A 21942-nucleotide genomic window follows, 5' to 3' on the forward strand; every position below is an offset into this window, starting at 1 on the left:
ATTTAGCTTAGCTTTGCACTAAGACTGGAAACAAGTGGAAACAGTTAGCCTGGCTCTGTCCGCTGGTTACAAAATACATCTACCAGCACCTCTAAAGCTCACTAGCTGACACATTATATCTTGTTTGTTTAATACTTTCATCCTGTTTCCAGTCGTTGTGCTATGCTAAGCTAACAGCTGCTGGTTGAAGCTTCATATTTACAGACTGATATGAAGTTCAATCATCTAACTTCTCTGCCAGAGAAGGAATACTCACATTTCCCAAAATGCTGAACTATTCCTTTAATGCATAGCGATACTCTAATATTGTTTGTCGTACAGAGGTGACCCACTGGTGTTGCCTTTAAATTGTAAAAATTAGTCATTATAGACCACTACATTTCAAATAGTATTTTAAATCAAGATAGCACCATTGACTAAAAAGCAGCAACTCTCTCCGTGCCTCTCTGAGGAGACCTAAAAAGTCAATTTGAGCTTTGGAGGGACAAGAGAGTAGAGAAAACTGTTTAAATAATATCATAACTAGCAAAGATCCTTGTAACACTATATACATATTCACAGTTTTTATGTTCTTCCCTTTTAAAAATGGTGAAATAGGATATGATGAAACACTAAGAAAAAGCTCTACACAGTATGTCTCTGTCAACATTCAAGTAATAGGATAGTGATCCAGCTTTCCCCAGAGGAAGGTGTCCAGTAGGTGAGCAGTGAAACATGTCCCTTGATGTAACAGCCAGCTCACCGAGTCAAGAGAAGGCACAGAGGAAGGAGGAAAAACAGCAGATACCCCTGCCCACACAGGCAGGAACAGATGCAGACGCAGAGAGAGAAAAATAACAGTGTACTGAATGACAGTCCTTTTAAACAGGGCAATCCAGGCTCGGAGAACCATGGCCAAGAAGAAGAAAGCCTTGACAGGGAGTTTCACTTTTTTTAAAACATGAGCCATGTTTCTGTGAAGCAAAAAATGTGTGTCAGCTTTTACAAAATGTAGAGTATATCACATATACCTAATATACACACTACACAGCTCTCTACTATAAGATATTTTTATTTTTGTTCACAGTATGTCAAATTTTGGAATAAATAGTCTTGATATCTTGAGATGAAATGCTTTATTTTATTTTTATAATCATATTTCTCAAAATGTCAAACTGTTCCTTTGAATCTTGAATCTCTCTCTGTCATGTGTAAAAACTTAAGTCATATCGAACACGTTTTAAAACTTTTCTCCACATCTGTAGTGAACTAATAAGTCATGGGTTACTGACATCTAAAAACTATTAATACAGTGAGGGATCACTAATCATGACATGAACTGGTGTTTCTTCCCACACTGCATTCTCTATTTATTTCCATCTATCTTTATAGTCAGGTTAACACTGATCAATTAAAGGCCTTAATTGGGCTGCCATATTTTAAAAATGTTAAACCTCCTATGTCCTTCAGTAGCTCTAGGGTTTTGTATATTACTCTTTTGTCCTGCACATATGCATCTAGATCATCATTTGTCCCATTCCTACAGCTGTTGATCTGACTTTTCCATTGGTATTGACTGAGATAGGTATGTCACTGACATGTTCATAATTAATTGTCTGCCAATTTTGATAAATGTTTGGTACCATCTCTTCATCTCACTCTACTGTAGCTGCTAATTTTGACAAAGATCTTGAGGTTTGTACTGAAACTTAAAACCTACTACAGAGTCTACAAATGAGGAGGGAATACCTTGTTGTTCACAGCAGAGATTCATGTCTGTGCAGAGGAGCTCTCTCTGCGGGTATCCAGGACACTGCAGCACATACACACACACATACACAAACACATTGGATTTCAACTTTCAAGGGAAATTAGTTACTTCATTTACCACATAAATAAGTACCCACAACTTAAGTCAGGTGTTTCTGTGCACAAGGGATCTCCATGGCACAGAGGAGAGGCATCTACAGCCAGATACGACTTAAAAATGATTACCGCTGTAACACACAGACACACTGCTACTGCCAAGCTGTTGGCAGACAAAGGAATGTCTGTGTCTTGTGATGGCTTCTGTCTCGCTGTATCAGCTTTGGGGCCTGGCTGGTGGAGATTTAGTAATGATAAATCTGTCTCCCCACTGGTTTGGCATGGCTTGGGCTCCTTGTCTCCTCCAGTTCCCAACTAAAAAACTAATCCTTCTTTCGCTCAGATCTTGTCAGCCTCCTGTATCTCAAACTCACTTCCTTTTTTTTTTTAATCATATCCTGCCTGACCTGTTTATCTCATCACAGTCTAAAAGGAGAAAAACAAGAGAGGCACTCACGCTTGATGCTGCCGTACAAAGTCTGCAAACTGCCGGTCCTTAGCGTAGAGCTCAATGATGCGTATCCTGTCTTGGATTTCCTGCAGAGACACATGATATCATTCTAGAGGGAACATTACATCACAGGCAGATAAACAGTAAACTGAACAAGCTGTGGCTCAATCAAAACATGACATTACACCAAAAAAATAAAATAAAATGACTTTATTATGTCAAGGATGGAAAAGCTATTGGTGACAGAAACAAAGTTTGCAGCCTTGGAGTTTGCAATTCAGATCCTTTTCAGGTAAAATCTGGATATGGGGAGGGCAAGAAATGTGCCCTACTGTGGGTAGATAACTGGCATCCAGACGGCCTTGAACAAGACAAATTGCACTGCACTTCAACTGCAGATAGGGAAATTATATCTCCTTTGAAAACATCCATTCAGACTAAAAAATATATCCCCTGACACAGCTTCCCAAAAATAGAGCTTCAAAGTGTCTTCAGAGAGTATAACTCTTAAAAAGCAGTATCCTTTAATTTAGTTTTATTGTCTATTTTGAGTGTCGACACGCCTAATTACACACCATGTGTTTTCTTTAACCTGTATTATGGAGAATATTTTCAAATGACATAATATAACTCATCAGCAAAACATAAATGGTTGATATTTAATTAGATAAGAAAGAAAAATGGCTTAGATATCTCTTCTAAATAAACCAGGGTAAAGCAGCCCACGCACACACCTCCTTGGTCAGTTCACTGTTCTCATAGATGTGTCGTATCTCCTCACTGCTGAAGTCAGTGGAGGCCTCAGCGCTGGCACTGCTGTAGACTGGAGCTTCAGGATAGCGGCGGTAGTAGTGGCTATAGCCTGTGGTGGCCTCACTCTCATACATGGGATTGTACTTAGTCGCCCTCTCCAGAGATGGGAGACTCTCCGCTCGCCTGCAAAACAACATCCAGTAAGGACTCAGCTTGGACACATGGTGTGCGCTCTACCAGGCGAGCTACCGGGGCGCCCCATGTGAAGGCAGGGTAACGATGTGATACATGGTCTAGGGAGCCAGAAAACTAAACTCAGCTGCAGTGAATAAGACTTGAGCGTTGATTAACCTTTCTTAACCTTTCATCTTTATGTCCAAGTCAGACTCCAGACTATCACAAAGCCTCTTGTGTTAGGTGTTTAAAGCTTTTTGAAAATAGATCAGCACCATATCTGATCAGTTAATTGGCTGAGGTTAACACAGTGTTTCTCTGGAGGCTGTTGTGGGAACCAGGCCAGAGACATGCAGACGCATGGTGCTAAGATACTGTGTAAGTGTGTGTTTGTGTGTGTGTGCAAAAGAGAGAAAAAGTGAAGGAGAGAGTGGAAGGAGAGGGAGAGGGGGTGGCCACACTGCTGTGAGTTTAGAAGGGTAAAGAGATGGTGCAGCGGATAAGTTTTGGCTGTTTAACTGAGGACACAGTCACAGGATGTCTCAAGTTATTTTTTCCCCACAAGAAAATAACCAGACACCTATAATATAAAGCTGATATGTGCAAGAGAAAAAGTCTTCAGAGGAACTTAAGTAAGCGTTTCTGTTCACTATCAAACTGAAAAAAAAGGTTCCTTTATACACAGAAATAGAGTTAACAGATTTAGCAGGCTGAAATTAAAATCCACCATATACTATATTGAGATGGGGTATATTAACCCCACATATTTTATCATCTTAGCCTTGTATTTTCCATAAAATTTTTGTTCAATTTAGAAATAACGTTTTTATTTTATACTGTATATTCTGTTTCTGCTAATTCCATAACTTCATTGCAGCTGAATTCAGACTAAAGGCAACATGTTTTTTTAGACAGAACTTCAATGGATGCAACCTTAAACAGAAAAATCATAGATCTTTTGTGCATAATTTTATATACATTATACCAAAACTTCAACCTGACAGAAACACTTGCCTACAAGTTTAAATATAGTAGTTCTGTAGGTTTAAACAAAGCTTGGTCACACAACATAAATTGTTATAACTGAGCAGTAATTCTCACCTTATGGGGTCCTCTGACTCATCCTTGTCATACTGATCCCGTAACGTCCTGGCCAGGAAAAAGATCACCCCGGACGCCACCAGCAAGAAGCCAGCCACAGAGGCGATTGCTATGCCGACCACCAGTGGCTCAGATACGTACTCCTCACAGTGTTCTCCTCGGTACCACCAGTTCTCCCCAACGCGACACCTGAGATTAGAGACGATGATGGACATTTGTCACAATTTCATAAAACAGTTCCCGCTAAGAACTATTTTGATGCAACGACCTAAAACAGAAGATTGAAACACACAAATAGATGTAGATTTTATTTTTTAAAACTGATTCAGGGAACAGCAGAACAAAATGTTGCTGTTCCTCTGTCTTTTATTCTCTGTTGAATGATTAAAGAATGTAATGGTTTGTATTTTTTCTTGTCATATTCAATAACATTTCTACACCGACAGTAAAACATTCTGTATGTGTCATTAAATCGTAAATGCCACCATTTGGAATAAAAAACTCTTCAAATATTTGTTTCCTGTCTCCATGGAACAATGCAATACTTAAAACGGGACAGCGAGAAGTAAACAACAATCCGAGCACATCTGGAGCTGCCTGCATGTTTTATGATGTGGTAGTGGGTGTGAAACAAAGGTTAGCGCTCATCTTGACTTACAATCTCATCTCTTATGTGACTGTTAATAATCACTCAAGTTAAAACTTGCCACATACAACAGCCTAAGTAGAGCCAGAGGACATGTTTCTGTCACTGATTGGGATTATTGGCATCATCTAACACACACAAATCCATGCAAATGCCTGTTTAGACATAGAAACATGTGCAAAGACAATAAAACACACAGAACAAAATCTGTTTGTGAGTAATTCTTAGAAATCATTTAAGATAATTACAAGACAGTGTGGAAAAAAGAAAAGATCCAAGGCATTCCAGTGATATAAGCAAAGCTGTAACATCATAATATGCAATAAACAAAAATGTAATAATATGTATGCTGGAGCTGAAAAATGGAACAATGCTGATCTGATCTTAGCAATTATGCCTCAGTAAATGGTAATTCATTGTTTTCATTCATGTACAGTGCATTTAATGCCTCAGGGTGTAAATAAATTGACACAGTCAGCTGCCAAAAGTTTGAGCTCTAAATGTTGACATGCTGATTTTCATTTCAAATCTTGATCTAGGCCAAAAATATAAATCTTTGAAGACGGTTAATTGTTTTTTGTAGCCAACTAAGGTGTAAAACAAAATCTTCATTTCATTTATTTCTAATTCATGATGCTAGAACACATATTTACTCGCATGCATACAGAGCCAATTTTTTTTTTTTTTTTTTAAAAAGGTTTCTGGAGTGTACTCGACATCTCTTATCTCCATCCAGCCGAGCAAACCAAGTCTAAAACTAGAAGCTCAGACTCTGGCCTCCTGCATGAACTGCAGTAACATTTGAAAAAATCTGTTTAGTGTTACACGATGTAGCCCTGGCCTCGCAACAGCTGCAAACTCAGACGCTCTTTCCCGCACACACAAAGATCACTTCCCCTCATCCCCACCCACCTGCAGATGGCTCCCTGGCCGGGGATGATGTCACACTTGCCGTCGTTGAGGCAGAAGTCAGTCTGCAGCTCACAGATGCTCTGACAGGGCAGGCCGTCCACGCTGAAGTACCCGGCGTTACAGACACATTCTGCCTCCCCCGACCACTTGTTCACCTTACACTCCGCATACTCATTACAGGCCTGGAACTTGCAGGGGTCGGCCTGGTCACCTGGACAGGAGAACAGGAGGACTGTTGACTTAAAACTAATGAGCAGAATGTATGATTATGTGGTCATCGACATTTAATAGTGGTGGGTAAATAAATTCCCTCACATCTCATATTTCAGAAAATTTAGAAATCCATCAATATGCTCCAATACACAAATGTAATTTTTTAGGAATACAGTGCTAGAAGATCCTGCAGTGTGTGTTGGCTGTGACTCATCATGACAGCACAACCATGACTGTAAACAAAAGCATGATTCACTGGTATCATGAAGGGCCAATTACAAGCTGACTGATGTTCTCACACACACATGATCCCACATGAGGAAGTGAAGAAAAGAGCACAGAAAATGTCCCACTGGGTCCATAACTGAGCTGTATAATAACAACGAAAAGGATGTAATACATTTTGTGTGTGTAAAAACAATACACTATGCTTCCAAGGTCCCTCACACACTCAAATCTGTTTTCCAGAGTGACTTAATGTGGTTATTTTACCGAGCAGACTACAGTCATCATGCAGCTTTACAGTGATCATGCAGGTATGAGAATAGAAACCCTATCAATGTCTCGGCAAGAAAGTGAATAAGAGTACCTCCTAAGACTATTCCTCAACCAGATGATGATGCCACAACTGTCAGCATACATCAGTGAGCACCTACCCGACTCGACATCCAGCGAGTACTTATCAATGGCCAGGTTCATGGTCTGGTAGGCTGTGTTACAGAAATCTTCCAGGATCAGATAGACGGTGGTGGTGACGCCACGAGGCACAGGTTTCCCAAATTTCATCCGGCTGTTGACCACGATGCTCCCATTCCTGAAGTTCAGGATCTCCAGGTTCTCAAAGTGACTCAGGTTGGACTGCAGGTAGGGCACAAGCTGGGAAAAGATTTTTTTTTTAAAGATTTTTTTTTTTTTAAATGTGTTTTGATTTTAGAAAAATACAACAGTGAGAATAATGATAGTCATGAGTAAACGTGAGAAGTTTACCAGCTCCTAGAAAGCGTTGCTCCAGAGCTTTGTACTCTGGGGAGCTCTTGTTAAAGAGATCCTCTGAGAAGATCATGTTGGTCACCCTAAGGCTGAAGAACACCATCAGTGCTCGTCCAGGGTTCACGGGCATGGCGATACTGGCCTGGTCTGTGCCGTGTGCCACACCGAAGGGGAATCCAGTGCTTCCCTCCTCTGTGTGGTTAGTCAAACCATAACCATAATGAATCACGTCATAGTCCTGGTCTCCAATGGTGGCATCATCCAAGCCCTCATTAGAGGTGTAGATCTGAGGAATAGAAGAATGTTTATATAGTCATATAGAGCTGAACAAAATTCAATAAATCACCTGCTTTGGAAGCATTTATTCATTGTGCAGGGATTCTTTGTGGCCAATGCACCAAGTTGAGAAAACAAGTTTGACATATTGATAAATTACTTAAAAGAAGAAGAAATCTTCTGCAGAAATAGTTGGTGTTCTCCAGGTTGCATGAATTTTTGTCATTACCATTGGTACTACTAGTTTCTATGGTGTAATAGCTGTGTGGTCGGGGACTAAAAATAGTTACATTACTTCAGACCCAATGGCCTGACAGGCGGTTAGTTAACCAGCAGGGGGATGATGTTGTCAGCCATTACTTAGCTTTCATCTGTGATTTGAGTATTTTATGTTCTGATTTTAATCATGGGGTATTGTGCAGAGGTCTGAAGTTACAGGACTACTCTTTGTTGTGAGATTTGGCAGCCTGGTCATTTACTATCACCACATCTGGACCAGTGAAAGAAAGATAATGTTAGATCATATCTTTTTATCCTTAATCATCTTAATAAGATGTAGAAGAACTTGTTAGTGAGATTTTATTACTGGCTCTGTGTAACTTAATTCTTGAAAATAGAATTACCAAAAAAAAAAAAAAAATTAAACAAGAAAAGAGAGTCATTCAAAATGGGGAGAAATTACTTAAAATAAGAAACATTATCTGTTATCTGTTAAAATCTTGGCATGTGAAATGTCCCTGTTCTGTTGGCAAATAATTTTGCTTATTTTAAGTCGATATTTCCCCCATTTTATTGTTGGTTTTTTTTTTCCTTGTTTTTGAGTTTTTGCAGTGTTGGCAATGGTTTACCTGAAGCTTACATGCTGTTCCCACAGATTTATCCAAAGAGGGTTTTTATCCTTGTTTGAAAAATGGAAAACAATAGTTGCAACAGCTGCAGTGTCATTATAGTTTATATCCTCACACAAAAGTTAGGAGAACCGGTTACCCTAAACTCACATGTAAAGTAGACTGGAGATGATATTTTATTGAATTTCATTTGATTGTATATTTGCCTACTGTCTCTTTATGTTTATTTTTATGTTTATTTTTTATTTAAGTTTTATACTTCTGGATGTGAGGCCTGACTTCTCACCTAGTATTATGTTTTCAGTGGCATTTGCAGCTTTAAAGTAAAACAATGTTTGTTTCTTTTTTGCCTTACCTCCACCAGTGAAGGGATGATAATGTCAGGGTGCCCATCAGAGGCAGGGTTAACGTCAGAGATACGGGTAAAAGGCGACTCCCTCTCTGGAGACAGGGCAGTCGGTTGGGCAGGGCTCAAAGAATCTATCGCTGGTTCTGGTTCATCCTTGTTCACCAGTAAGATCTCATCCTCTGTGAGATCTTCTGTTGAGATCTTAGGAGCTTCTACAACCGGAGCTTCGGGTGTTTCTGGGTCTTCCCTCACCTCGCTCTCCGTTGCTTCCTCCACGCCACGATCTTCAAATACAGGTTCCTCGCCATTTTCAGATAGTTCAGGATTGGCAAACACCACATTTATGGCTGCATCTTCTGGGTTTACCTCCTCATCTGCGGGTGGGACAACTGGGAGGTGTAAATCTTCAGTCGTCCCCTCCAGCAAGTCTTCACCACCAGGAAGCAGATCTGTTTCTTCTGCCTCTGGCTCTGATGCTTCACTCGCTACATCTACAGCCTCAGGAGGTGGGACTACAGCAGGAAGGCCTATTTCTTCTGTGGTCTCAGTTGCAATTGTGGAGATCTCCAGCGCCTGTGGAATCTCTGCCTCATTCACAACAACTTCAGCAGGATTGTTTTCTTCCACAATCACCTTGCCTGCAGCAGTAGGCTCCTGCCCCGCTTCCTTTGTGTCAGCTTCAGATATAGCATCCACACCTACAGCAACATCTTGTGTTATCAGTCCGTCTTCCAAGGCAGTTGCCTCAAGAGAGACGTCTTCTTCTTCTCTGGCTGTAGCAGGTCGTAGCAGGTCCTCCAGGTTGACCGTTCCAGAGCCGGAAGCCTCGATCTCCACTGCTGGTTCAGGTAGTGTGACTTCCTCTGGCAGCTCAGAGGAGGGAAGTTCAGCTGGGAGCTCCTCTGATGGAAGAGCAGGACTCTGCAAAGTGTCCTCCAGCAGCAGACCCTCCTCCTCAATGCCTGGAAAAACAAAGATGAGAAGAATCTCATTCTGCCCACTGGTCTCACTTTTTTGAAAATGGCTACCTTCTTCCAGAGTCTGGCAACCCAGACAAAACATTTTATTTAAGATCAACAAAATGAGACCTAAAAGATACAGAAAATCACGCATACCATTCCTAACGAGTAATTTAAGTACAAATAGAAAGTAGTCAGAAGTTTTTAGATTGTTTTGGTGAGCATGTTGTCATGCAATCTTCTGTGAAATCCTCAGGTGAAGTGCAACAGTGTTACAAAAAGGAAAATCTGGATGGAAAAAGGCAGATGTGAAAAAGAAAAAGCAGCAGAGGAGGATAAATTACATATGTGAGTGTATGCTTGTGTTCAGAATTTACACTCACTGTCAGCTGCAGGTGCACTGGTGGTCAGGGCAGGACCAGGGGATACAAGAGTACTCTCCTCCAGAACAATCACGTCATTTTCCATCGTTGCCACTGCGTTGGTTTCAGACGGTTCAGGCAGGACGTCATCTTTGGTGTCCTCTTCTAGGATCGTGGACTCTTGTGGCTCACCAACAACATTGACCTGCATCATGAACAGGCGTTATTATTATCTTAACTATTTGGTGCTGTACCACTAAAGTATACCAAGCAGACAGAGTCAAAGACTGGTCTGCTGTTTACGTTCACAGATCAGGCCAATCAGAGTTCCTGCAGCTGCTCAGGGGGTTGGATTTCAGATAAGTTTTAGAGAGCACACTGCTGACATGTCCCTAAATTAAAATGATCATGAAACAAAGACTGTAAATTATAGATTATATTATTATAAATTATAAAAAATAAAGTATGAGAAGAAAAATTGGAAAAAAATCTTGTTTTTCTGACCTCTGTCTCACCTTGGTGCAGTGAAGCAGGACTTTAAAGACTGACCAGACTTTATTGCTCTTGTACATTCTGTACAACACTATACATTTGGATCTGCCTTTTAGTGCTACCAGAGCTGAAACATTCTTCCAATTCATACATGAATCCATCATGTTTTCTAGATTTGTTTCTCACTATTTGAATATTGACTGGCGTTAATGCCATCATTTGATTGCACCCTCTTCAACAATTTAATAGCACCTGAAAGGGAATTAATGAATCCAGCTCGTACCAGTTCCTAACATTAGTATAATGGTAGCGAATGGAAACACACATTCATTAGCATTTCCTTTTGGTTTTCTCAGCATTTGAATGGAAATTGAGCTAGAGTAAACAAAAATTGAGAAAGTCCATTCAATTCCATCACAAACAGAAAGTAAGAAGACATGGAGCCGCAGATGTCTGCAAGATGATCTGTCTGTCCTGCAGCTTTACTTCACTTTTATGTCACAGCAAACTAAAAACTGCAGTTTAATTTACAACTATTCCAATAATATCAAAACAAGATCACTACAGTTTATAACGGACAACAGCCACATGGAAAATCAGACAAATGGAACCCAACTGCAAGACAGCCAAACACAGTTTTTTGACATGCCAGAAACCTGTCCAATCATCCGAGGACTACATCACTGATCATCTGGGTTATTAATCAGTCATCACGACCCCCTCAAACTGAACATCGAACGATAACCAATCTGACAGAAATTCCTGATTCTAAAAGTGCTCAGGACCGACTATCTCTGGGTTAAAATCAGATGAACTCTGTGCAGCATCTGCTTGGCTTAAGAAAAAAGCACAGGCACAATGTAACTGTTTTGACAACTAGTCACTCTATACTTTTGTGATTCCAGTTGGCTTGATGCTGCGCTAGTTCATTTTCATTGCCATGCATCTGCATGCATATAATAGGGCAGAAGATTCCCTTTTAGTTTATGAATGAATCATAAAAATGTACCCTATAATATTTGATTATGAAATGTGAAGATAGTTATTTTGGTGGCATACTGTGGGGTTTCATACTTCTGATATGAACTCAATGAAAACTTGAAAAAAAGCAGCCAAATCTAAAATGTTCTGAATCTATGCCAAGGCAGAAAAATGCCTCGGTGGCACAGTAGCTCTCTGCTCTTGCCTGTGAATTAATTACTCATGAGAAGTTTTCCAAACTCTCCCAGTTCATATAATGAGTCAAATTAATCACTTGGTGAACCGAGCTATAAAGTGAACCAGCAGACACACATTTAGTGCAACACAAACTCTGATTACCATCAAAGAACACGCTCGACAGCAAGACAGCACAAATAAAGGCAGACTTTAGATAGCATTACTTGTCTGAATGAACTCATATGTTCAGTCTCTCTTGTTGACTCGCCATGGAGTGGTGCACTGTTGCCTTTGCCCTAGAATAGCAGTGGATTATTATAGCAAGAGCCAAACTAATCTTTAAAGCTTCACTTCATCCTAGCTGGTGAGCTCATCCCCTACCTGCACTGGTGTGGTCTGGATAATTTCACAAGCCAGTCACAGGTTATCGTACCATCAGTCATACTACAACTGTCTGCTTCCTTAAACAGAATGGATATATCAGCTTTGTGGTGCTCAAAGAAGCCGAATAGCCCAGAGAGAGAGATTATTGTCATGATGGTGGGGATAACTTGTTACTCACCGTGGCTCCGTCTGCATCGTTGACAGGCCCGGGGACCTCAGACACTGTGAAACCAGAGGAGAAACAAATATTGATACAAACTGACACACGAAAGGCAAGTGTGCCAAATAGCCTAAAAAATCCTGCCTGCCAGAGTCTAGAAAATCCTTTTAACTGTAACTGTTTCAGCACTGACAGCTTTCATACTGACAGTATTACCTTCAGGGGTAAACATCTACAAATCAGAGCTAAAATCCAGAGAGCCACTGTTATCCAAAGCTATTACTGTGAGCAAAAACAAAGCCGAGCTGTGCCTTAAAGTTCCCCAGCCACACATGTCAGCCATATGAGAGCATTTAGCCATTATTTCACATGTCGCAGCCTATAACTAATGTGTGCGTCACATGGTATGCATCTCCATGGGAGCTTGGTAACACAGTGAACTAATGACAAGCATTCTCTCAAAAACAGAAGCGGGGGGAGAGCTGACAGGAGGTGGACGTGGTATATGCATTATCACGCCCTTCAGTTTCTTCACATTTCTGGAAAACTGCCCGAACGGACAGAAGTAGGAGGTAGCTAACCTACTTACCTGACTACATCCAGCATATGCAGCAGTTTAGATCTTCATACAATGTGTGTGCAGCTGGGCAGTGTGTGTGTGTGTGTGTGCTACTTTAGTGCCTATAGTGTGAATTAAACAGGAACTCTGAAGTCTGTTTACAGGTATTAGGGAGGCATTTTGATTGTCATATGTTCATGTATTATCTCCATGACAAGACGAACATGTATGCTCACAGTGCTTGTAGCTTGTCTAGCATAAAACACCCAAATCTCCAACAGCAGCTGAGTTGCATTGTGGGTAATGTAGGTGCCAGGTTGTGACAAGTAAGAGGAACATGTAGAAGAAAAAAGAAATTCTGATTCTGCTGCATCAAAGTTAAACTGGTAGAGAACTCTTTTAAGAGTTAACTGTAAGATCTACTGGGTGCAAGCCAAAATAAAGGATTAAAGTAAAGCCTAAAAACCTGAGGGCACAGATTTCAAACATCATTTTTGCAGAGTTCTACTTTGAAGATCGTTTAGCTGGATTTAGCTGCAGAACAGAATAAATACACAGATCCTGTAACTGATGACTCTGTTATTTGTTCATTAGAAATGGCCCACTTTTGAGCTGAACCTTGTTATAAATATGTGTCTGTCCTGTTTGACAGAAAAAGTAGACAAATAAGAAACAGATGAGACTATTAAAACGCTGGAATGTTTTCTCAAGTGCTGTAGCATACTTTGTAATATCAATGCTGAGTCTCCTGTGTCTCCATTTGATATGACATTTGGAGGTTTGCCCTCCACTGCATGCGCTGCCTCTGCCAATGCGTTCCCAGTGACTTCACTGCCATGCCAATTAAATAAATAGCTATAAAATATATACAAGAGGCAAATGTGTGTGTGTGTGTGTGTGTGTGTGTGTGTGTTCTGTTACAGTACAGGGAGAGCCCAGCAGTCACGCACTCTTACCACTCTCCAGCTCGGTGTTATGCAGGGCTTCAGTGACAAACTTTTTGACCTCGCTGATGGTGTACACCACTGTGGGGAGCTCCTTGACCTCACGGTATGAGTTCTCCACTCGGTTCGACTGCAAGGTCAGGTAGTCCAGCTGGTCAGTGCTCACCCCTGCTCCATCTACCACCACTGTGACAGCATAGTCCACTATCACACCATCCAGTCTGAAAACACAAATATGTAGTGATTACATCAAATCCACGTATTGAACATTGACAAGGCTGGGCAGTAATTCAATATTATCATATACTGACTTTGGTTGAAATCGTAGTGATAATATAACTTTATTTTGTTTTGTGTGTTTATTATTTAATACATTTCTGTTAAAATTTTTGATTAATATCTGCCAGTTAGAAGCAAAATGAGGTGTAGTTGCTCATGGAAAAAGAAGAGGAATGCTGAGGAATTTCCCACTGGCAGAAAGGGATCACTTCGAGCCTTACTTTGGAAAAGAGTTCCTAAAAAATAAGTGTGATAAATTCTCTGGAGAAGAATGGTTTTACTTAATTTATACAGGGGACCTGGCACTGTAGAAGGAACTGGATTAACTTTTTTCTCTCTGTCTCTTTCTCTGATATATCTTATGTTCTTTTATCAACATTATTATTGTTGATATTATGGTTTTCATGCTCATTTTGTTTCACATATTTACAACCAAGAAATGACTTCATTGGCTAATTCTAACAATATTTGTTTACTGTTGTGTTTTAGCCTTCTGAAAATGGCAATATCAAAAATGTAATTGTTTAAAAAATGTATTTGTGACAGATATTGATATCCTGAATAGTTCTCATTTACTGCAGTGTTATGATTGTGCAAACACATATACATTAATAGGCTGCTATTTACACTTTCTCACATCTTTCCACAAGCTTCTTAACAGACTTTGGTGTGAGATTGCTTTGTTCACTGAAACAACTGTTTCCAAGGTTAAAAATGCACTTTTAATCTCAGTTCTCATTCGTATTGGTACTTTTATTTCACCCATAATGCTCAGCCCTAATCTTTCTATTCAAAAGCCCTTATCCACTATGGTTAGTCTTTTCTATTTTAGAGCAATAAAGGAGTTGAGTGATTTGCTCAAGGACACATTCATAGCAGTTACTGAGTGACAGAAGAGGCTTTCCTACTCATTTTTATTATCCAAACTTTCCAGACAATACACTAGTACAAAGTTTAAACTGTACCTGAACAAAATTTTTATCCTCGGTTCATATGTATTTTTACAATAAGAAAGTGGAAAACAAATGTGGCCTGGATGAGAAAGCAGTTCTCTGGGAGGATAAAATCGCTCAGGCATTAGCATGATTTAACGTCAAACTTGTTAAAAGAGCTGTAGAGCGCTCGCAGATGACTGGTGAGTCGAGTGATTTAACTCCTGCTTTGGAAGGGAGGACTTCAACTATATAGGCCAAAAACGGCGGAGTCAGCAGGATGATCCATATCATCATTATAAACATGGAAATCTCACAAGAGATTCCAGGCTGTGGAAAAAACATCTATCAGCCTTTATTTGACTACTGGGAGCCCTCCACTCTGACCTAGTTTGTGGGGTTTCTGGCGAACGGCTGAGCACGTGCCGTCCCACAGTCGGCCCCATTTAGAGGGAGATCCAATGCCCCCCCCCCCCCCCAACTTTGGTTTCACACATACGCAGAGGCAGACAGAGGTCTACTCCTGCCATGTGATCAATCATAGCCTCACTGTGGGGAAGTGTAAATACATTTCTACTTAATGTATATATGTTTGCACAATTATAGCAACATAGTATAGAAAGTACAGCGAACAACAAAATCAAAAGAGCAGGACATGCCTGTTTATATTTATTTGAACTTTACTTGAGGTGTGCAGCACCAGCTGCTATTTTATAGATTTATCCCACTACATTTCGGTGGCAAATATTTATTGTACCTTTTACTCCACTGTCTTTATATTTATCGAACACTTTATTAGGAACACTACTAATACTGGGTAGGGTCTCCCTTTCCTCTCCACAAGATATTGGATACATTCCTTTGAGATTCTGCTACATGTTGATATGATTGGATCACATCATTTCTGCAGATTTGTCAGTTGCCAGTCTCCCTCTCTACCAAATCCCTGGCTGGCTGACAATTGGTACAGGTGTACATAGCACTCAGTTAGTGCATTTTACAGCTGCAGTTACTGGTTACTTTGCAGATTATGGTTTTACAAACAAAACATATGATCCATTTGAAACATAATAACATAACTATCCATTAAAGACTAGCTGCATCCACCTGCTAAGCTAAGCTATCTGGCTGCTAGCTGTAACCTTAAATTTACAATATAGACCGTGAGACTGATCGACCCTCTCAATAAACATATTTCCCAAAATGTTAAACTATTCTTTTTAAGTAAAAATGTAATGCCAGATTTTTATTTTTTCACTGTGGTATTCCTATTTTCATACCACTAAACCATATGAATGTTCCCTCCACTGGTAGTACAACAGGCATGAGAATCTGTCGCAGTGTTACCAATTATTTTCCCTGTCTTTTTTAACACCTCCTTGCTCTTTTTCAACTGGTACACACAATATCTTTCCCCCTAAACCCTTCTCCTCTCCATCCCTCTACCAGAGGGTGATTGGTGAGGTCGTAAAGCCCAGATAATCGTCTCTATAGAGGAGCACCTGCTCACTTGGTTGGATCCATCTGATCCCACTTAACAGGTGAGTGACCACACTAAGACCATTAACACAGGCAACTAGTGACACACCTTAACACGTGCGCACACTCACAGGTAAACACAGTGTGAGATGAAGGTGATGCCGCACACACTCACACTACTCCAGCTAAGGCATGGTTGATAGGAATCTGTGGGCTTAAATACAAGACAGGGTAGGGAGAACTATTCAAGGGCAAACTACGACAGCTTGCACTGACGACTCACCCATGGGTGTCCTTCTGGGGCCTAAATAAAACAAAGGAGAGGCTGTTAAAGTTCTGCAAAGAGCTGGAATGGTGTTAATGCTACAAACTGAGGTAGCTTTGGCAATAATGTAAGGACAGCTGTTAAGTCCAGAACCAGGATTAAAAGCCACAGCAGAGAGACTGACCTGAAGTCCAGGACAGACACACTTTTAAATCCAGGGAGCCCCTCCAGAGCATCCTCTATCTGCAAAGACAAAGATGACCTGGCATCATACATGAGGCAGAGCTAGCGCTAGAGGTTGTTTCTTTTTTATAAAGGGTTACAATGAACTTGCTTGGCAAAATAAATCAGATTTATTGTTCCAAAAGAGCTAATTTAGTAGTTGAAAGGGGTTTAGGCTTTTGTGCTGTGGCCCACATCGTTATCCTCAAGAGGCAGACTAAAGCACCACGGTCAACTCACAAGGAACTCTTTTTATTGGTCTACAAGGCCTTGCATTTACACACATATACTGCTCTGCAGACTCACTGACCCAGTTTATTTAATCAATCAGAGGAGGAGGATGCAAAAAGGTCTCCAAGGCCTTTCGTCTCCAATCCCTCCTTCTCTGCACTCATTAACTACCTCTAAGTCTTCAGTCCCTGTCCTCTCCTCCCTCTCCTCCACTTCTTCCACACAGACCTAAATCTCTTAAAGGTACATGAGCTTGTGTGTATGCGGTGTCTGTGCTAGTATGTGAAGGTATGCAGATCTCTGCAGAAAATAAAAATCAGGTCAGCGATTAGGAGGAATTGCTTCCTTTGTAGACACAAAATCAAGTATGTGTTTAAGATGTTGATATTTACGAGCTGCGTGTTTGTGTGCCCACCGCATCTGTGTGTCGAGCTGACTGCCAGGGAAAAGAACCAAAAGAAATTTCCAAGTATCTGTAAAACCACTGAAGTTGCGTTCAAAGGTGAGTGCCTGCGCAAACGCATGTATGTGCAAGAGTTTATCTATTCCCAAGACACGTCGTAAAGCTGTATTTTCAGCACATAGTTATTTCACCAAAACCAAATGTGTAGTTTGAGTTTAACTGCTGTTACAGTTAAAGTGTGTGTTATTAAAACTAACAAAGCATCCATCATAGACCATAAACCAGGAGATATAGCAGGTCCAGGCCAGAGCCAAGATACAGTAGCACTAAGGGGAGTCGTAAAGCGCGACAGACAGAGGGAGACTGAGCCAGAGACGAACCTTTTCAGCGAGCTGTCTGCTGAGTGATTGGAACTGGAGGCTGGCTGGATCCTCGAGGTCGTCGCTGTACATCTCACCGGTCAGGAGGATGCTGAGCTCCACCACCTGCTCCAGAGCAGTGGGTGTGGGAGGCTGCACAGCAATGTCATTGTCCAGCTGTGCCATGAGAAGGAGATGCATTGTAATACAGTTTCATATACATTCAGTAAAAAAAAAAAAAAAAAAAAAAACACTCAAAGTGTATGGGTGTGTATGTGTGCACTCACTGTACTCTCCACCTCTGGGACGATGGTGGCTGCTCTCTCCTCCCCCTCTCCTTTAGCTTCGTCTTCTGAGGGGTTAAGTTCATGTGGGGGGAAAAAAAAAAAAAGTTGTTGGATTATTTCAAGTGCCGTGATTCCTGATAGCTGTATTAGAATTAGACTGGTCTTGACCTCCAGTGCTTTCTAAATCTCAGTATAAAGTGGCCTAAAGCCAAGCTCACTCAGGGAACACACAGAGAGAGATACCATACATATAAAATATCAAAGAAACGAACAAAGAAACAAAACGAAACCACAAAGAAAAAAGTCATTCTTGTGCTCAGGTTCTACCATTGCAGGGTGCTTATATGAGAATAGAGACATCTTGTGATTTTGCGACAGCTAACAGTGTGTCAAGAGAGTCACTGACCTAGCTCAGGAGCTTCAGCAGGTTCTGATGTGTCTGGCGTTGGTGTGCTGTAAAAACAGTAGAAGATAGTTTCAACAAAACTTATGTGACACTACTTAATAATCAAGAATAAAAAGAATATGCAGTATACAAGCTTCAAAGGGTGATTAACACTGTGGGTAGAGGATTTAAAGGATAACACTAGGATTATTTAATCATTTTAATTCTTAAATAAAAATCCCCTGAAGAGACAAAAACTGTTTTTCTGTTAACAAGTATTCCCTCAGCCAAATAGTCACATCCCTTCATCACAGACATAGATAGACCTTCATCATAACACGTTAAATAGCTTTACTGTTGTGTTGGGTGACTTATTACTTCATTACAAATACATTTGCTGATGTAGTTTATGCATTGGCCAAATTAAAGTGTTAACAGAGTAGTGTAATGCTATGGCTTGTGTGTTTTTAATAGAAAATAACATGGAGGAATAAGCTATATCAGGCTGTGACAACACACACAAAACTTTTATCAGGATAAATTCATTTTTTAGTTTTGGGCTTTTCATGGGATTTGTTAAAAATAACAAAGACATAATATGACACAATAATGCTGGTGTTATCCTTTACAGGCAAAGACAGAAAGCAAATACACTACAAATGAACATGAGACATCTGAAGATGTGTGGTAACTGATAAATGGGAATATGAACAGGTAAGGTTGAATAGCCTTGACAACCTTACCTGCACATATGCTGCCAGGGCCTGGTGGGCTCACTACAGATGGTGGGAAGAATGACACATTTACAAAACACAGACTTTTATAAAGAGATCAAAAATGGATGATTGAATTGGTGTGTTAGCACTTAAGAAGGTTCATTTTACCTTTTCAAGCCTGGCAGAGACATTCTCTGAAAATGAAAAAAACTATATGGTTAGTAACAGAATCAGCCACATGCAGAGAATCGTGTTCCGTGCTGTTGTCATACCCAGTTTTATTTAATCATTAGTCATCCACTAACCTTTTTAACCAGAGCCTGGTGCTCATCTGATTGGCTGAAGTAGCTGCCAATATCTTGTGCCGTGACTTTACCCTCCTGGCACTGGCTCATCCAGCTCTGGTACTCTTCTTGCTCTGGCAGGCGGTCCCAGAAGATCTTGAAAGCCTCCCATATGGTCTCCTGGCACACTAGTCACACCAGGGAAAGGCAACATCCACTTAAGTAACAGAACACATTTAAAGCAGTGTTTTCCAGATTATTTTTCTTTGGATTGCACTGCAGCTTGGTAGTACACATTAAATTCTTGTGACGTGCTCTTCTAGGCTAGAAAGACCACTCTGTTGGCTCGTTAGTAAATAATTCAAACAATGACAGACCTTTTGTAAAACTATATATTATCAGCCGGAGCCCAAATCTACATCAACCGCCATGTTAACTTCATGACATAACTCCTTTTCATGAGTCAGCCCACTGGGCACCGATCCAAAGTCAGTGCACCGACATATGCTCCAATCTCCTCTGCTAATCAACACTGTCTGTGAGTCACCTCCAAATCCAAATCCAGCTTACATAACAAACTTCAACTTTTCAGACAGACACAGACTGTGTCTTGGCACCAACAAGCTTGTCTTTGCCTAAATCTAGCTCCCCATGACATCAGTTATAAAATTCACACCTTAATCTCTGCCCACAGAGTATTTGTTAAGCAATACGGGGTCAAAATGTCTGCTCTCTGCTGAATATTTTGAACACTCCTGTCGACTTGTGCTGCACCAATCCCAATGAGTATTATATTATTATGCATTGCATTTTTGTTACTTATTAGTGACACATTTTACTGTTGTATTTGGTCAAATTGGAAATAATTTTCACAACTTTATATACAGGCAGGTTATTTATTCTATAACAATGCACCATATTTTATCATTAAGTTGATATTAAATAATTAATAATAATTAATAGACACAGTAACTGTCAACTAAAGCTGTGGAATATGTATTTTTGAGTAAAAGGTGAAAATCTCTCTATGAAATGTAGTTAAGTTAAAGTAATATATAATAATACTCAAGTACAAATACTTCCAAATTGTTGTAAAAAAAAAAAATGTTGTAAAAAGTTTTTTGTGGCTCCAAAGGGAGCTGCATAGTCTGACAAATTGCCTCAGGTGATGTCACTTGAGTCAGCCTCAGTTGGGTCTGAAGACTAAGTTTGAAAATGAAACAAATCTGTTAAAAAAGTTAAAAGAAGTGAGCCTCCAGGTCTCTGTAGCCCACTCTTCATCTCTGCTTTAGACTAAAACTTCAAAGCTACATTAGCCGATACTAGCATAGCATAGAATCTCAGGCCAAATTACAGGTGGTTGAGTTGCATTGTGGGTAATATAGGCACCAGATTTGACATCTCTGGTTTGACAGTTTTACATCCATCCATCCAAGTCTTTTAAAATTAATTTAATTAATTAAAATTAATAAACTACCTGCAGGGCTAGACACCACTTGGGTACACAACATTTGGTTGTGATTTTCTTGAACTGACCCTGTGAGGAGACACAGCTACCTGAAGTAGACCACAGTCTGTTCAAATGCCAATCTCTTAAGGCTTAACTGCTACTGGTGTCCACACAGATGTCGACTGACACCCTTCTGCTTGACTTCTGGTGGATTCCTTGCTGTAAATGCAGCAAAGGTTAATACCCTTGCCAATTGGACACTTCATTTCTTGCACTCTGTGGACATGCAGTGACATGCAATCAAAGAGTGTTTTGATTGTTGCTGTTCGTGTCCTCACACCTTATGCAATGGACAATAACAGTGTGCAGAATATTTATCCACAGTGTACAGTGATTTGCTCTCATTTAGTCTCACCTCTGAGATGAAAGTAGCTCAGATGGTTTGCAACAACCTGCTGAGCAGTCTCTTGCGCGCACAGTTTGACTCCACTTGGGAAAAGGATGTTCCTTTTCTGTCGAGAAATAACTGTGTGGCTTTCACGAGATACCTTCACATCAGATACGCGAACAACGCGTAGAAACATTTCAGGCTCCTGACTGTATGGTAGACTTAGGTGTCCCATAGCGGAACCTTCCAATGTTGCACCTGGAATTCGACAAAAAGAAAACATATTTAGGACTTAAACGTGACTGTGCTTTGGGTAAGCAGTGGATAAGAAGTTTGTAAGTTCACTGCAAATACATACCTGTCCTTGTGTCCAAAAATATGACAAGAAAACTAAAAACAACAGAATAAAAAACACATTTCCAAGATATGATGCTCATGTTAAATCCGTGGTTGTGTTTAAATCCGTGGACTCGGAAAAGGATCGAGAAGATATGTACTTCCTCTCAAGTCACGTAACAGCGATGTGGACGGCTTCTTACAAGTTTGCATAGTTCAGAATTCTCCAGATGCTGAAAAATAACAGAGCCCAGTCCAGAAATCATTTGACGACAGAGTCACATACTGGTTTCCTGCTTTCCTCCGCAGTTGAAGAGAGGTGTGTCCCATGGTGCTGAGAGGACAGCTCC

At 40.4% G+C, this 21942-nt stretch overlaps 1 protein-coding gene across 1 annotated transcript; it reads right to left on the minus strand.

Annotated features, from left to right (window-relative positions):
• Nucleotides 1-655: 655 nt before the first annotated feature.
• impg2a (interphotoreceptor matrix proteoglycan 2a) lies at nucleotides 656-21942 on the minus strand. The gene is made up of 22 exons (XM_018702619.2): nucleotides 21615-21942; nucleotides 21284-21514; nucleotides 19440-19606; nucleotides 19303-19328; nucleotides 19162-19194; nucleotides 18440-18486; nucleotides 18034-18098; nucleotides 17768-17923; nucleotides 16716-16774; nucleotides 16550-16570; nucleotides 13589-13797; nucleotides 12092-12135; nucleotides 9901-10084; nucleotides 8565-9520; nucleotides 7087-7371; nucleotides 6752-6971; nucleotides 5883-6093; nucleotides 4325-4513; nucleotides 3031-3232; nucleotides 2303-2382; nucleotides 1729-1792; nucleotides 656-953 (listed from the first exon to the last, which is right to left on the minus strand). Exons 1-21 carry the CDS (start codon nucleotides 21691-21693, stop codon nucleotides 1750-1752), a joined length of 3507 nt encoding a protein of 1168 aa, XP_018558135.1. The 5' UTR covers nucleotides 21694-21942; the 3' UTR covers nucleotides 656-953; nucleotides 1729-1749.

This window comes from Lates calcarifer, linkage group LG1, assembly GCF_001640805.2.
Source record: "Lates calcarifer isolate ASB-BC8 linkage group LG1, TLL_Latcal_v3, whole genome shotgun sequence".
Classification (NCBI taxonomy): domain Eukaryota; kingdom Metazoa; phylum Chordata; class Actinopteri; family Centropomidae; genus Lates; species Lates calcarifer.